This window comes from Scleropages formosus, chromosome 2 (assembly GCF_900964775.1).
Source record: "Scleropages formosus chromosome 2, fSclFor1.1, whole genome shotgun sequence".
NCBI classification, from domain to species: domain Eukaryota; kingdom Metazoa; phylum Chordata; class Actinopteri; order Osteoglossiformes; family Osteoglossidae; genus Scleropages; species Scleropages formosus.
The window spans coordinates 10,680,401-10,695,694 of NC_041807.1; the positions used below are offsets into that span (position 1 = coordinate 10,680,401).

Below are 15,294 nucleotides of genomic sequence, written 5' to 3' on the forward strand. Positions count from 1 at the left end.
TAATTCCTAATCACATTCCAATTTTTTCTCTTTTTTTTCTTTTTGCCCTTTTTTTTGGGGTGGCATGGTGGCACAGTGGCACAGTGAGTAGCGCTGGTGTCTCACAGTGCCTGGGAGATGCAAGAGGACATGGGTTCAATCCCCACTCAGTCTGTGTGAAGGTTGTGTGTTCTCCCTGTGTCTGTGTGGGTTTCCTCTAGGTGCTCTGGTTTTCTCCCACAGTCCAAAGACATGCTGTTAAGGTTCACCCATAGTGTGTGAGTGACACAGAGAGAGTGTGTTTCACTGGTGTATGGATGAGTGACCCATTGTAATTAGTGTTTCTAGCAGTATAAATGACCTTGGTGAATAAGGTGTGTGGGCTGATAACACTACATAGAGTTCATTGGAAGTTGCTTTGGAGAAAAGCATCTGCAAAATAAGTAAATGTAAACTCTGACATTACACAAGTAGCTGTGTGAAGACAAAAATGCTCTAGGCAAAATTTTACCTATGCTTAGTCTTTAAATACCCAATTCACCAAACAGACAAGATAGGCTGAATTGTCATGTGGTTTATAATATTTTGATTGTCATATTTATTAGGTTAATATATGCAAACTCATTGTAAACCAGGAGAGGAAGAATTCAGAAGGCTTTCCAGGATTCTTTTCATTTTTGGAAAAGAACCTTAAAAAGGCAATTACAGGTGGTCTTTGACTTACAACAGAGTTCCCTTCTGATGACCTTGGCATTCATGCATGTTACTTGTTTACTCATCTTTATGGTTTATGTGATACATTACAAGGGGCTGAAACACCTAAAACGCACCCATGCGGCTAACAATGAAGTCGAAGTTTGCCGAAGCTTCATTTTTAAAAACTTTCACACATTATGCTAAAATAAACATACATACATACATACATACACGCACACACACACAAACAGCGGCTGAAACTGCTTGTCCCAAGCAGGGTCGTGGCAAGCCTAACCCGGCAATACAAGGCGCAAGGCTGGAGGGGAGGGGACACACCCCAGGCAGGACTCGAATCTCAGAACCACCAGAGAGTAGGACCTGGCCAAACCCACTGTGCCACCACACCCCCCTTATGCTAAAATAATATGTGAAAATTCTGATAAAATAATACCAATATAGAAAATAATAACTATATACAGCATTTTAATTACATATTTACATTGCACTATAATTTTCAGTTTCATTTCTAAATCTTTAGCTTTTTCGCTTCTGCACCACCAAAACACTTACATCTTTATCTGCTAGTCATTCTAAAAAAAGTGACTTGAATGGAATCATAAGCAAAACATTTTGTAAATAAAATAACTTCTTTGTAAGTAAAGCATGATGAGTCACACTGACCAAGTCAGTAAGACATATGGTACCTTGTGGTAATCAGTGTCATTGTGCAGCAGAGTGGTTGGCATTAGATGTTATGATCAAAGGTTGGGATTCGAAAATAATATAATAATGTCAATGAGACAGCCATCATATGTACAGGTCGCCGTAAGTTGCACATGTCGTAAGTTGAGGACTACCTGTTAGTGGCTTTAGAAAATAAGTTGAATTGTTTAGTTCGTTGCTCTTTTGGAGCAAAAAGATTTTCTTGGATTTAACTATAGATTTTGCTATATCTAACTGTGCAATAATTGAATAGGTCCATCCTAGGGTTCTTAGAAGATACTCTCTGACATGGATATGTTCAAAAATCCATAAAGTACAAAATGAAAAAGTACCTTTCATATACAGCATTCTGATGATTATTGTGATTTTGAAATAGTAAAAATGTGTTACTGTATTTGTATTTCCACTGTTTCAGTGAAGTGCAATGGCATTTCCGCAAAAGCATTTCTACCTTTCATTTCCTGTACAGTTATCTAGGACAGTCATGCTGCTGAGGAAAAAGCAGTCCTCAAAAAAATAAAAAGAAATTTAAAAATTCATTGCCACATGTTTTTGTGTACTTTGAGAAATTCAACAGATTTTGTGCAGTCCCTCTTTTAAAGCCAAAATGACCATCATAACTTATCAAAAAAAACTTGCACTTCACATCAAACAACCTTTTGACAAATCAATAAATGCTTAAGGTTTGTTTGCTATTCATAGTTTACCACCATAAGGGGGGCATGGTGGCGCAGTGGGTTGGACCAGGTCCTGCTCTTTGGTGGGTCTGGGGTTTGTGTCCTGCTTGGGGTGCCTTGCGACTGACTGGTGTCCCGTCCTGGGTGTGTTCCCTCCCCCTCCAGCTTTACGCTCTATGTTGCCGGATTAGGCTCCGGCTCCCTGTGAACCTGCATGGGACAAGCGGTTTCAGACAATGTGTGTGTGTGTGTGTGTGAGTTTACTTCCATGGATCAGGAAAGATTCTAAGGGAAAAGTAAAATAAATTATCAGAATATCATATAGAGTATGAAAAACGCAAACTGTATTTTATTGTAGTATGCTTTTTTTAAAAAAAAATTGTCGTCATATACAGGGATCACAATAGCTTAAAAAAATTTAAATTGAAAGCAACAGTTTAATTTTAATGATATCAAATTATAAAACTACATATAATTTGAATATAAACTGTAAAGTATAGATATAAACAAAATTTTCATTAAAACATATAATTTTAATGCGATGATTGTGCTTTTTTCCCAAATCAATTTTGCATTTAAACAAGTATGTAGCTGGTATGGATTTTCAATAGTTTAGAAAAATCCGCATGCATTGGCAAATATTCTCTGTCTAAACTGCAATTTCACCATATGAGTTCATGCGGACCAGCTATTGAAAGAGAGGAAATAGGTGGAGGTGCTTCCCTCATGGCAAAGATGACCGGTGAATTGAAGGGCAATGGGTGAATTTTCATACTACTAAAGAGAAGTTTGTCCAAAACATGGGGGTGGTGGTGCGCAGGTGATTCTGGTTTAGGCAGACCAGTGGGGTTTGGAGGTAGGCCATTGTGGTAATGACCCTCATGGTGACAGTTATGATGGTCGTGATGGTGACCAGTGAGGTGCTGTGGAGAATGCATAGAAATACCACTGAGTTTTATATAACTGAGCTCCCCGCAATCATAAATCTTAATTGCTGACAGTGAATCAATATACTGCCTTCTTTTATTAAACTAATAATGTTCAGCAAATTTCACAGAGAATAGTGTGGTGGTGATACATTGTGCTAGGCTGTCAAGAGGAGTACCTGTGTATCATAGATGTCACAGTAAATGGTGATTTCACCATTTCCCAGTCATAAAGATGTACAGAAACCAAAGTGCTGAAAAGAGTATTTGCAGATATGGAGGAGGGAATCACACACACACTGTCTGAACCACTTGTCCCATACGGGGTCGCGGAGCCTACCCAGCAACACAGGGCGTAGGGCCGGAGAAGACACACACAGGATGGGACACCAGTCCGTTGCAAGGCACCCCAAGCAGGACTCGAACCCCCGACACACTGGAAAGCAGGACCCGGTCCAACCCACTGCACCACCACACCACTACACCCCCAGGAGGGAATTAGTTTAACAAATTTTAAGGAAGAAAGTTATTTTACAAACTACAAAGTAGTTGTATTGCCTGTTCTTTTTCATGAAAAGTTAATAGAACTTTCAGAACTCTAAACTTACAGCTTCCCCCTTGCTGAGCATCTTACACTTGTTGGATTTCTCAGAATTCCCTTGGCGTGAGCAGTTTGTCTCCACTATGGCAAATTCAGCAAAGTAAGGCTGCTCCAGGAACATGCAATACATGACACAATGAAACAATGTCAAAGTGAGGGATTTCTCAAACACAGAAGTGGATGCTAAGGTCAAGGCTGACTTTAAATTGAGAAAAACCTTGTATATATTATATAGTTCAAGTATCAGGACAGCAGAGATTGTGAAAGCGTTGCATTGTTTTTCACTGACCTGTGAGCCCATTGCATTTGAGGTGCATATCCACTATACAGGAAGTGTCAGAAACATTTACTGTACCTGTGTAGAGATCCTGCCAACCTCCAGAGGTACGAAGTAGCTCGTTTTGTTGATTTCTTCATGGAACTTCTTCATTGCTTCTTTGATGCTCTCCAGACCTTTGGGGTCAGACAGAAGGAGGAGGGTGGGACAATCTGGACACACCTTGACAATTTCTTCTGCTGAAGCTGTTGGAGACTGAAGAGGCAGTTTGAAAAGGAATGTTGTTTCCACATTGATACATCAAAGGAGGGATCAAAAGGCACCAAGATTCATGCAATTTGAAAGAACTTATGGAAGAAGTAATGCACATCCCTTACCTGGTTCAGATTGACATGAGTATCTTTCTGAAAATGTTTCTCCATTTATTACAGTCAAGGTAATGTTGCAGTTTGGCTCAACTGTCTTCAAGAGAGGATAAATGTGTGTTGCCTAATTGACTGTTTATAAAGAACTCAACTGAGTTACTGTACAGTGTATCGTGAGCCAAGGATTTCAATAGTTTGGTTGAGAGGGTTGTTTTTGTTCTTGTTTTGAAAACATGCTTACTGTTTCATCTATCCGTCTGACCTCACATTCTTCAAGAGGTTTTGGGTTCACAAGGTGGCATTTGGTTTCCTCTAACTCCAATTCCAAGTAAAATTTACAGAAGGTGTCATCCTGTCCAAAAGGGCAGCGACACACACACACACATTTTCAGAACCGCTTGTCCCATATGGGGTGACAGGGAACCGGAGCCTATCCGGTAACACAGGGCGTAAGGCCAGAGGGGGAGGGGACACACCCAGGACGGGACGCCACTCCGTCACAAGGTACCCCAAGCAGGACTCGAACCCTAGACCCACTGGAGAGCAGGACCTGGTCCAACCCACTGCGCCACCACGCCCCCGGCAGCGACACATTTAACCCAATATGTTTTTTGTACAGAGAAAAAATATTTTCTCATCCAAATTAAGCTTGGGCAATCTCATTCTGCTCACCTTCTTTTGAAGTTTCCTGGAGTGGTGTTGGTGAGCCTGTACTTTTAGCCATGGTGGTGATCAAAAGCAATTTGTTTCAGTGTTGCCTGAGAAGCCTCTTGAACCCCCTTCTCACCACGGATGATGGAGTGGGGTTTAACATGGGGCTTGTCATGATGTGGGATGGGAGAAGAGATAACCTGAATTAGAATGGACGGTGCAATGAGTGTCCTCATGGTTCTCACCTTGTGCACAGGGATTGACAGAATCAACTGCCAGGAGTCATTTACTATATTTATATAACTTCATTCAGAGGTAAAAAGTTACCATCTACCTTTGCTGCCCATGTAAAGCTCTTGGAATGAGCCCCATTTCTTCTGCCTTCTTTGTACGATGGATTTGGACTCACAGACTTCTGTCTTTCTCACTTAGCAATAAGCTACACCTCCATACGTGTAAATATTCTTATGTAAAGTTTTATAAAACAGTAGATTGTAGGCATTTTCAGATTTAATGAGGATTATTATTGTTGCTGTTAGTAACGGTATTATCATTTCCTTGAAATGTACATTTGTTAGTTTCAAGTTTCTTAAAAGAGAAAAAATGAAACTGGAGGTCTAGTACCTAGGCTACCCCCAAATAGTTATCTGTATATGTGTGTATATTTCTGCATATATACATGTGTAAATAAGGAGGAATTTATTAACAAAACACCAGCATAGGGACAATCTAGTAAGAGTTGAAATGGTTTTGCTAGACTTGCCAGACCAAGGTAAGGGGGCTTATTTTAGATCTGAGAGCTTCTTTGCTCTTATTGAATTACTTCAATATGGCATAATATACCAACTGAAAGCCGTGTATTTACTGTGACATTAGTATGTGCACTCAGTCATATTTTGTTTACCAAGCGAAATTCTTTAGTTGAGGTTAGAACAGCTGAGTGACTGATTAACTAGTGTGCTTCATTTTTGGAGAGATAATGATATTTGTGAGCCTACCAGATTGTATGCACAGGCTTTCTATCCATGGTGCCTTTCCATTTTGAATCTCTATCATCGTGTGGAATATCTTCAGGTTACAGGGTCCATCTTTTTTTAGAGTTATTTGCAAAAGGCTTAAAGAAAAAGTGTTAATGGTTAACCCTCGTCAAGGGTGTCCAGAGGGCCACTGACAGAAGATACACACTTTTATATGAATCTGCATTTAGATAAATATTGTGAACCAGGTAGCAAGTTTTGCGGCACCTGGAAACTTAGGTACAATGCCCATATTAAAATTGTTTGAGTATTTGCAGAACTTCTTCTTTTAAGTTGTATTTTTTAGCAGGGTAATGAAAGTTATTTAATTTTTATAAAAGTAACTTACCAATTACCTCATTTCCACTTAGATTTTATGCAAGTATATTTGGTATGCTTTTCATATGACCCTACATGTATGGTACGAAGAATAGAATTTAGCACCCCTATAAAGAACCCAGACTCAAGTAGAAATTTCTGTAAAAATTTGCACAGAACAAATATTTGTAATGTGATGGTGGGGCAGATTTAGCTGGTGCCTGTTGTGTGAGGGGTCTGAGGTTCGAGCCCTGCGTGGGATGCCTTGCAACGGCTTGGCGTCCCGTCCTGCGTGTGCCCCCTCCCCCTTTGACCTTGCGCCCTGTCTGCTGGGTAAGGCTCCAGCTCCTGTCGAAACCCCCCCTTGGGAGAAGTGGTTGTGGATGATGGAAATACACACACACACACATTTTCTGAACCGCTTGTCCCATACAGGGGTCACGGGGAACCGGAGCCTACCCGGCAACACAGGGCATAAGGCCGGAGGGGGAGGGGACACACCCAGGACGGGACGCCAGTCCGTCACAAGGTACCCCAAGCGGGACTCGAACCCCAGACCCACCGGACAGCAGGACTGCGGCCCAACCCACTGCGCCACCGCACCCCCGATGATGGAAATATTTGTGATAAAATGATTTTGCTGCAGAGTAAGATTCTATCACAGCGTTTCAATATTCCAGACTAGACTGTAAAAGATGGATAAGGCAATGAAATTGTCAGCTGATCATAGAAGCATTGTGTACAGTATTGATTACTGAAATGTTATGACATGCAGGGCCATGCCTGGTCTGGGTTGGGAAGTGACCAGGCATGGAGCACTGTGGATCGATTTGTGGTGCTGCTATTATAACATATCTTGGCCATATTACAAAACAAGAGTCATCAAATAATTAACTAACTGAAATGGCCTTTCACCTCTGAAACAAAGGAAAGAACAAAACTGCAGAGTAACCAAGAAAGTTTTTCACCATCTACAGTGTTATGAAAAAGTTTTTTCCCCCTCCCTGATTACTACTGGATGTTTTTTGATATTGGATGTCAGGTCTTCAGCTAAAGTCAAATATTAGATAAAGGGCACCAGAAAAAAATGCAGTGTCTTCACTCACATGCCTTTATCTAATATTAGACCTGAAAAGATACAGTGTCAAGTGAGAAACTCTTCCCTCTGCGCCACCATGCCATTTCCCAACAGAAGTTCTTACACGATATGGTGGTTTCCTGCTTTAGAGAATCACTTCCAAACACATTTAAATAATACCAAAGAACTATTCAGAGATAAAGTGTGCAGCATACTGTATATTTTTGATAGGGTTTATTTCATGTTAGTAGAAAAAAATCACACGTTTAGTAATCGTCTAAAATAAACGATTTTCTAAGATTTTATTTTTATTAAGTGCCTTACCTCAAGCAATGCATAGGAATTTTCATGCAAATTGTTTCGCTGATAAAATGCAGAAATTATAAATGCCTCTTTCAACATTTGCATGAAAATGAAAAAAAAAACATTCTTGTCAAACATCAGGAGAGGCCAATATGGCAACACATTTTTTCTGCAATTAGCTGATGTACAGCACTGAGGTGGCTATTGATTCAAGATTCAAGATTCAAGAGTTTATTGTCATGTGTACAGTAAACAGTTTGTTACACCATACAATGAAATTCTTACCCTGTGCATCCTCTCAGCAGCCTATGACATAAATTGGAAGGACATAAGGAAAGAAAAACTCTGGCCCTGTGACTCAAGATTTCTATGCTGTGGTGTAACGAGGTGCTCCTGGACAAGAGCGGAAAGGGGAAGGTGCACTGGGGAAGACCGACAGGAATTCTGGGATATGCTCAGGCCTCTGGCTGGGTGATGCCTGTCTCTTCGGGCGAAAGAACTTGTACCGGAAATCCTGAGGTGGCCTCGCAATGATAGTTCCCAGTTCCTCAAAGGACTCTGAGGACTCTGAGTTTGAACTGGACTCCGAGGAGTGGCCTGAGATTGTTAGTGTTGGAGCAGGAGGGCTGGGTGTGTTGGGGTCTTCGAGGACAATGGGTGTCTGGAATGATGGAGTGGGCTTAACTCTCTGACTTTTGTGAACTTCACCCTTTTGTACTGGGTCAGAGGGTCTAGGCTGAGGGTCCTTAGGATTCGGATCTTTCGGAACTTTGTTTGGTGGCTTCTCGTGCTGCGCTGGTAAAGCATCGGGAACCTGCTTACGTCCTGCACCACCAGCAGCAGAGTTAGACATGCCAACACCCTGCAGGACAAAACATGAAGATTTACAGTTATGGGAAAAGGAGGTAGCATAGCACTTAAGCCCATGTACATATAACAGTTCTTATTGTTATTTTTTTTGAGTAAAGGTAGGTAAATGTTCATGTTGCTTTGAATAAAATTGTTGCTTTCAGTTCTGAGCACTAGAATAATGATATTGTATGGACATGGGCTTTAACCCTGTTTAGCTCAGGAAGAACTCTGTAAACCACAAAGGCTTTGTGTGTGTGTGTGTGTGTGTGTGTGTGTGTGTGTGTGTGTGTGAAAGAGCATGGAAGGAGAGAGAGAGAGGTGCTCTGGCATATAGATTTTGTCTAGATAGCTGATTGTACTGTATCTAGCATTGTAAGTCACTTGTAAGTGAAAAAGGTGTCACCTAAATATGATTTAACTTGTAAATCACTTAGAAAAGTATCTGCTAAATTAATGTAATGTAAGTGTGTTATTTTGGCCCAGGAGGTAACTGACTATTTGGTGATATCACACATACACAGAGACTGTCTGAAACTGCATGTCCCAAGCAGGGTCGCGGTGAACCGGAGCCTAACCTGGCAACACAGAGCGCAGGGCTGGGGGGGAGGGGGAGGGGACACACCCAGGATGGGGCGCCAGTCCGTCGCAGAGCACCCCTAGCGGGACTTGAACCCCAGACCCACCAGAGAGCAGGACCTGGTCAAACCCACCATGCAACCGCACCCCCCCACTTGGTGATATTGTCAGTATAAAATTCTTGTTTTAGTTGTTCCCTCTAACCCAGATTCCAAAATACCTGTGCAAGGAATATTTCACAAGACACTTGAACATCTGTTTCAGTTTTTCCATTGCCATAAACTGCTCCAGTGCAGAAACCGGCTGTCTGTAGTGGAAAAAACATTTAATTATTGAACACACACACATTTTCAGAACCGCTTGTCCCATACAGGGTCGCGGGGAACCGGAGCCTACCCGGCAACACAGGGCGTAAGGCCAGAGGGGGAGGGGACACACCCAGGACGGGACGCCAGTCCATCACAAGGCACCCCAAGCAGGACTCGAACCCCAGACCACTGGAGAGCAGGACTGTGGTCCAACCCACTGCGCCACCGCACCCCCTGTTAATTATTGAACATTCTAATGGAATTATGATGGATATGTAAATGGAAAGTAAACATCCTTCCATCCATTTTCACTAATTAATATCCAGTTCACGGTCATCGAGCTCCAGAACCTATCATTGACTGCAAGGCTAAGGGTGGGTAGACCAGCTGCACATGTTCACACTCATCCATTCACATACTATGGGTAATTTAACATCACCAGTTCATCTGAACTGCATGTCTTTGGACTGTGGGAGAAAACCAGAGCGCCTGGAGAAAATCCACACAGGCCTGGGGTGAACGTGTAAACGCCACACAAACTGAACAAGATTCAAACCAATGCCTAAACAACTTGGGCACTGGGAGTCACCCCATGCCACTGGCAAAGAAACACGGTGTAGCACGCCGGGGCAGTCTGAAGGGGAGGTGGAGCTGGGGACGGAACGACAGCAGCTGAACTTAGTCAATGCCTCTATTTCTTTCCCCGCCTCGACCAATGAGGGCGAGAGAGCGACGGAGGAGCTGACGCCGGAGATGACCTGAGACGTCAGAGAGAGAGAGAGAGAGAGAGAGAGAGAGAGCACGACCCCGATCACAACCCCCCCCGAGAACCCCCATGAGATCCCAGTTCCCTGTGGCCCCGTTTCCCCCCTCCCCTTTTATCTGCTGACCCTCAGAACGTTGAATAAACCCCGCAACTCTGGTGACCGTGCCAGTGCTTCTTTCTTACACGCAGATTGTATTTTTAATAATGGATAATAGACTTAAGAGACCAATGACAAATAATAGGTACCCAATTTGTAGCAAACACAACAGGGATGGCAAGCATGATAACAGTATTATAGGTACAACATTAATTCCTCGTAATGAAGAAATGCGTGGTTGCTGAACCTCAATGGGTTAGAATGCTAGGTGATTTCTTATTGATTATACTGTAATGTTTTAAAATGTGTGTCTGTTATTTATGGTGGAATGGATGGAACATACAAATCCTTTTGAATACAATAACAAACTAGAAGCGTGTTTTTTACTACTTATCACAACCTTTAGAGGATGTACATTAGGTGTACATTAGGCCGTTTAAAATTTTTGGTCACACCCAAAGAAATCTTAAACTCTGTAATATTCAAATAGGTATGCACTGGTTACCTCTCTGTTAAGGTCTGCAGGCTTACAGATACCAGCATCTTCTTGCTCAAGGCTGCATTCTGTCTCCTCGATGGTGTATTCAACAAAAGTGCCTTGCACCGCTGCACTCTGGAACATCAAGAGTGAATTACAGACAAAATAGTATTTATATATTCTGAATGTTTTGGTCTTTGGCCGATGAGTCTCTGAAGCGCTCATATCATGATGAGGGCTAGTGAGGTGATCCAGGTTATGGTTAAGAGCACCAAACCTGTGAGGCTCTGGCAATGCTCTGCAGCCGGAAGTGGGAGCCCAGAGGGCTCTGGGTGTTGTACTTTCGGAGGGTATGTTGAGCTGCCCAAAGGGCCTCTGCACTCTCCACTGAAAGGAGCAATGGACAGTCTGGGCAGGTCTTCAACAGCTTCTCAGGTTGATCTGGGGACAGCAGCGGTCAAGAAAAGCAAAGCTCTAGCAAACATCACTGCTATCTCATATTGCCATGCAATCACAGCAAAGTGGTAATGACCTTATTTCATTTTTTCCTGTACCTCTTCTCATTTATCAGTTTGTTTTTATTTGAAAGAATATATTGCACCAACCCTTTACATTTTCAGAATAAATAAATAAATGCAGGATTTACTCAGTTTTGAAGTGAATATTAAGACAGTTTCTACCATTTTATTTTGGTGCTTTGGATTGTGTGCATGAACAACATGCTAAGCTGCTTATTACATATGTGATCCCTGAAAGTATTCAGCACTACTGTACTGAAAACCTGTAAATGCAAAATACCTGGAATAAGAACACAATCATAACTGTAGAGGTAGGAGAATCCTTGTGGTATATGGAGAATCGTAGTGTTGCAGTTTCCAGTGATTTGCTGAAATTAAAGGATTATTTATATTAGGTGTTAAATTCAAGGCATGACATTTGTACTATTCATAATGAAGACAAAATAAGATAACAGTGCTGCGAAGACGTATTTCCCAATTTCTTCTACGCTTGCAGCTTTCTGACATTTGACATTTGACATATGTTGTTTTTCTGTGCCAGTAGTATTCAAATGGAGCCCAAGAGAGAAAAATTAATAGCAGAATTGTTTTTTACATCATCTCTTCAGTGTGGAAGGTAATGAAATGTGCAGTAGAATGTATGAAAAAACTTAGGGTTAGGATTAGAGTTTAGATGAGTAATTAGAGTAAGCTGTTAAAGTACAACCAGCTCTCTCCAACATAACTTCCCACTACTTCAGTTCTTACCAGCGAGAGTCAACTTGTCAAAACACAGAGTCATGTAAGCCATGCTCATAGGAAATTTCTGGAGATCTCTGGAGTAAAGTTGCTTCTTCCACAGCGAAACCCTATTCAACAGCTACAGCAAGCATTCAGTTGCAGTCATTGCAGCTAAGGGTGATAAAAACACTTACTGACTGGGAAGGGGGAATTAGTTGCTCACACCTACAACTGCACAATTCAATATCTTCCAAGCCAGTGTACCCAAATTGTTATATGTATGTAGAGTGCTTCATGAAAGTAAGTAAACCCTATAGGGATAGTAAATATCTATGAACAGAATATTGTAATTGTATAAAATCTAAATGTTAAATATTAAAATAAACTAATAAAGTGAATAAATGATTATGATTTACACACCTGATTCTGCTTACCTACTTGGTTTAAACAATGCAGCTTGTGGTTCACTTATTTTTATTTATATCAATATATACATTAGAAATATTATCATTACAACATTAATGGAGTGTTGCATTTATTTGTTCAAGACTGTAATGATCAAAAAAAAAGACTTACGTTTATAGCTTCAGTTTTACTGGTTGAAGAAATGGGAATTATGTGATATGAATTTACTATTTGAATGGCTTCAGTGGGGCTGCAGGCAGCGCTGTGATTAAAACTGCTACCTTGGGATCTGCAGATTTGAATCCCACCTACTGCTGTAGTGCTTTTGAGCAAGGTACTATCTCTAAAATTGCTGTACTAAATAATTGTAAGTTGCTTCGGAGAAAACCATCAGCTAAATAAATGAATATAAATGCTTGTGTATCAATAAACAATCTCTACAGGAGGCAAATTCAGCCAAATTCCTCTGTCTAGTATTTAAAATAAAAAAAAAAACTTTAAATCTTAAACTTAAAACTTAAATCTGATATGTTTCTGTAATGCATGTTGTCCAAAAATTGCTTGGTAACTCCACCTTGAAAGCAGGCTGTGATTTTTGACGACAGAGAACTTATTTCCAGACAATAAGGAGTGGTGTTTCTGTTGAAAAAGTGAGAGCATTCGGTGAACATCGACAGACTGCTGAGATGTGGAGGCCTTACTGTTTCCATGAAAGGTCTGATGTCACAGCGCTTCCAAGGTCTGGGGCTCCGAACATGGCATTTTGTCTCCAACACATCTAAGTCGAGGTAGTAGACCTTCCCAGCAGGACCCTGAGGGTATGGCAGGCACAGATGTGAGGACAAAACCAAAAGAAAACCAGTTACAACAACTGAACATGATCTGGAAAGAAAAGAAACGCACAGCTTATTTCTTTCCCCCTTGATTTTAAAACTTGGGCTTCATGATTTCTCCTAAAATCCCCTAAAAATCCTGCAAAAGGGCTCCTATCTGACAGCATGCATGTGCTGAATTTGAAGGATTTTCTTGCTCATTGATCTGGCGTGCTGAAAAACTGCAAAAATACAAATGTGAATCTCAGGTGTTCAGCCACCAAGCTTTGTAACAATTGGTAGATGGTGTTACTTTCAGACAGTGGGAGTAAAAGTACAGTAACAAAAGTAACTGAAAATTTAACTTGCTTCTTTGACTAAATTCAACAAAGCAAGGAAGATCTTTTAATTAGATCAAGAATAAACACAATATGATCAGACCTGATAGATTTTTTATAAATCACTTTGAGAGCCCAGTTTTCACAATCAAGCACACCTACAGGAGTGGTCGTCTAAGCACGGTTCAACTTGTAAAAGGGCTGCCGAGTGATTTGTTTAAATGTAATTTAAACTACCAAACATTTTAGCATCTGATCTCCCTCTCAGAATATTTTCAGAACTTCAAATTTAAAGTTTCACTGTATAAAATCATATTATTAGGAACAAAGTTCTTCAAAAACACGTTTCTGTGATTATGTTTATTATTGCCTAAAAACACACCAAAAAAACCAACAACACTAAAAATAATAACGATAAAAATTATTGGTTTACCCTGCCATATTTATGTACACAAAAAAGGATAATAATGAATAAAAGCATTTGAAATGATGAACTACCATGGAACTACAATTTTTTAAACCAAGAAACAAAGCAAATTGAATTAAAATGTCTGAGCTGATGACAGCGTCTCTGATGGTTGGACATATGATGAACCTAAAGAGGACCTTTATGCAGGTATCGAGAACTAAATGCTGTGCATTCACAATGTTTCCAGTGTCTCTTTATGAACCGCATCTGAACACTAATAACAGTGAAAAGAGAAACACAACAAACCTGAGCGTGAAGGTGGACGTTCAGGACTCTGTTGAGGGTGAATTTGTAGCCCACGGATCTGTCCTCATTCACGTAGGAAAGAGCCAAACGGGCGAGCTTCTCCACAGCCCTGTCATCACAAGGGACTGGAATCACATCGGTAACACTGAGCTGGGCCTGTACTTGGGTCCAGGAAGCCGCCATCATCACCAAAAGCAAAAGCCACATGGCCCTTGATAGCTTCATGCTGATGAAAAACACTGAAATAATTTTCCCAGTTTTTCAACACCAGGTAGGTCTCTTACTTTTTGCCTATGGAAGGATTTCCTCCCATCTATAGCCTATAAAGTACAACTGAAAAACAGGGATGACTTTGTCTTTGCAATCAGGGTTAAAGGAGGCAAACAGAGCTACTGCTGAACAGCTGCCAAGGCAGACACTGGAAATGTGGCCCCCTAAAATAAACACCCCTTCACAGTATACTTTAAGTTAATAACCAACAGATTTTACTTCAGTGAATTCATGTAATGGCCCACAATTTGTCAATGGAAGATCGTTAAAACTATCGTACAGGACCTTCCCATATTACCTGTACTGTATGGGCTGTTGAGATGAAAATACACAGTATTTAATGACACCATGCAAATAAATCTACAGCATTTATTTACATTGCACAAAATGCTGATGTTTTTTTTAATTTACATATACACACACATTTTCAGAACCGCTTGTCCCATACGGAGTCACGGGGAACCGGAGCCTACCCGGTAACACAGGGCGGAAGGCCGGAGGGGGAGGGGACACACCCAGGACGGGACGCCAGTCTGTCACAAGGCACCCCAAGCGGGACTCGAACCCCAGACCCACCGGAGAGCAGGACTGTGGTCCAACCCACTGCGCCACCGCACCCCCCTATTTACATATATTATTTATATATACAAAAACATTAATTCACACTTATATTAACAGCAAGTTTAGCCCCCATTCAAGCTCATTTATTACAAGCTGAAATGGAACATATAAAGGATTAAAGTCCTTCAAACAAGGAGTGGAAAGAAGCAAGAAAAACAAATATTTACAGTGCTGATTTACAGCTTTTCATGTTACTCATATAAACCTT

General features: G+C 41.0%; 1 protein-coding gene across 1 annotated transcript; it reads right to left on the reverse strand.

Moving 5' to 3' along the window:
* Positions 1–7,889: 7,889 nt before the first annotated feature.
* Positions 7,890–14,595, reverse strand: LOC108939363 (alpha-2-HS-glycoprotein-like). Its single transcript, XM_018760650.2, has 7 exons — positions 14,196–14,595; positions 13,032–13,142; positions 11,486–11,573; positions 10,965–11,128; positions 10,715–10,822; positions 9,259–9,345; positions 7,890–8,472 (listed from the first exon to the last, which is right to left on the reverse strand). The coding sequence occupies exons 1-7, from the start codon at positions 14,418–14,420 to the stop codon at positions 7,978–7,980; spliced, it is 1,278 nt and encodes a 425-aa protein (XP_018616166.2). The 5' UTR covers positions 14,421–14,595; the 3' UTR covers positions 7,890–7,977.
* Positions 14,596–15,294: the final 699 nt, after the last annotated feature.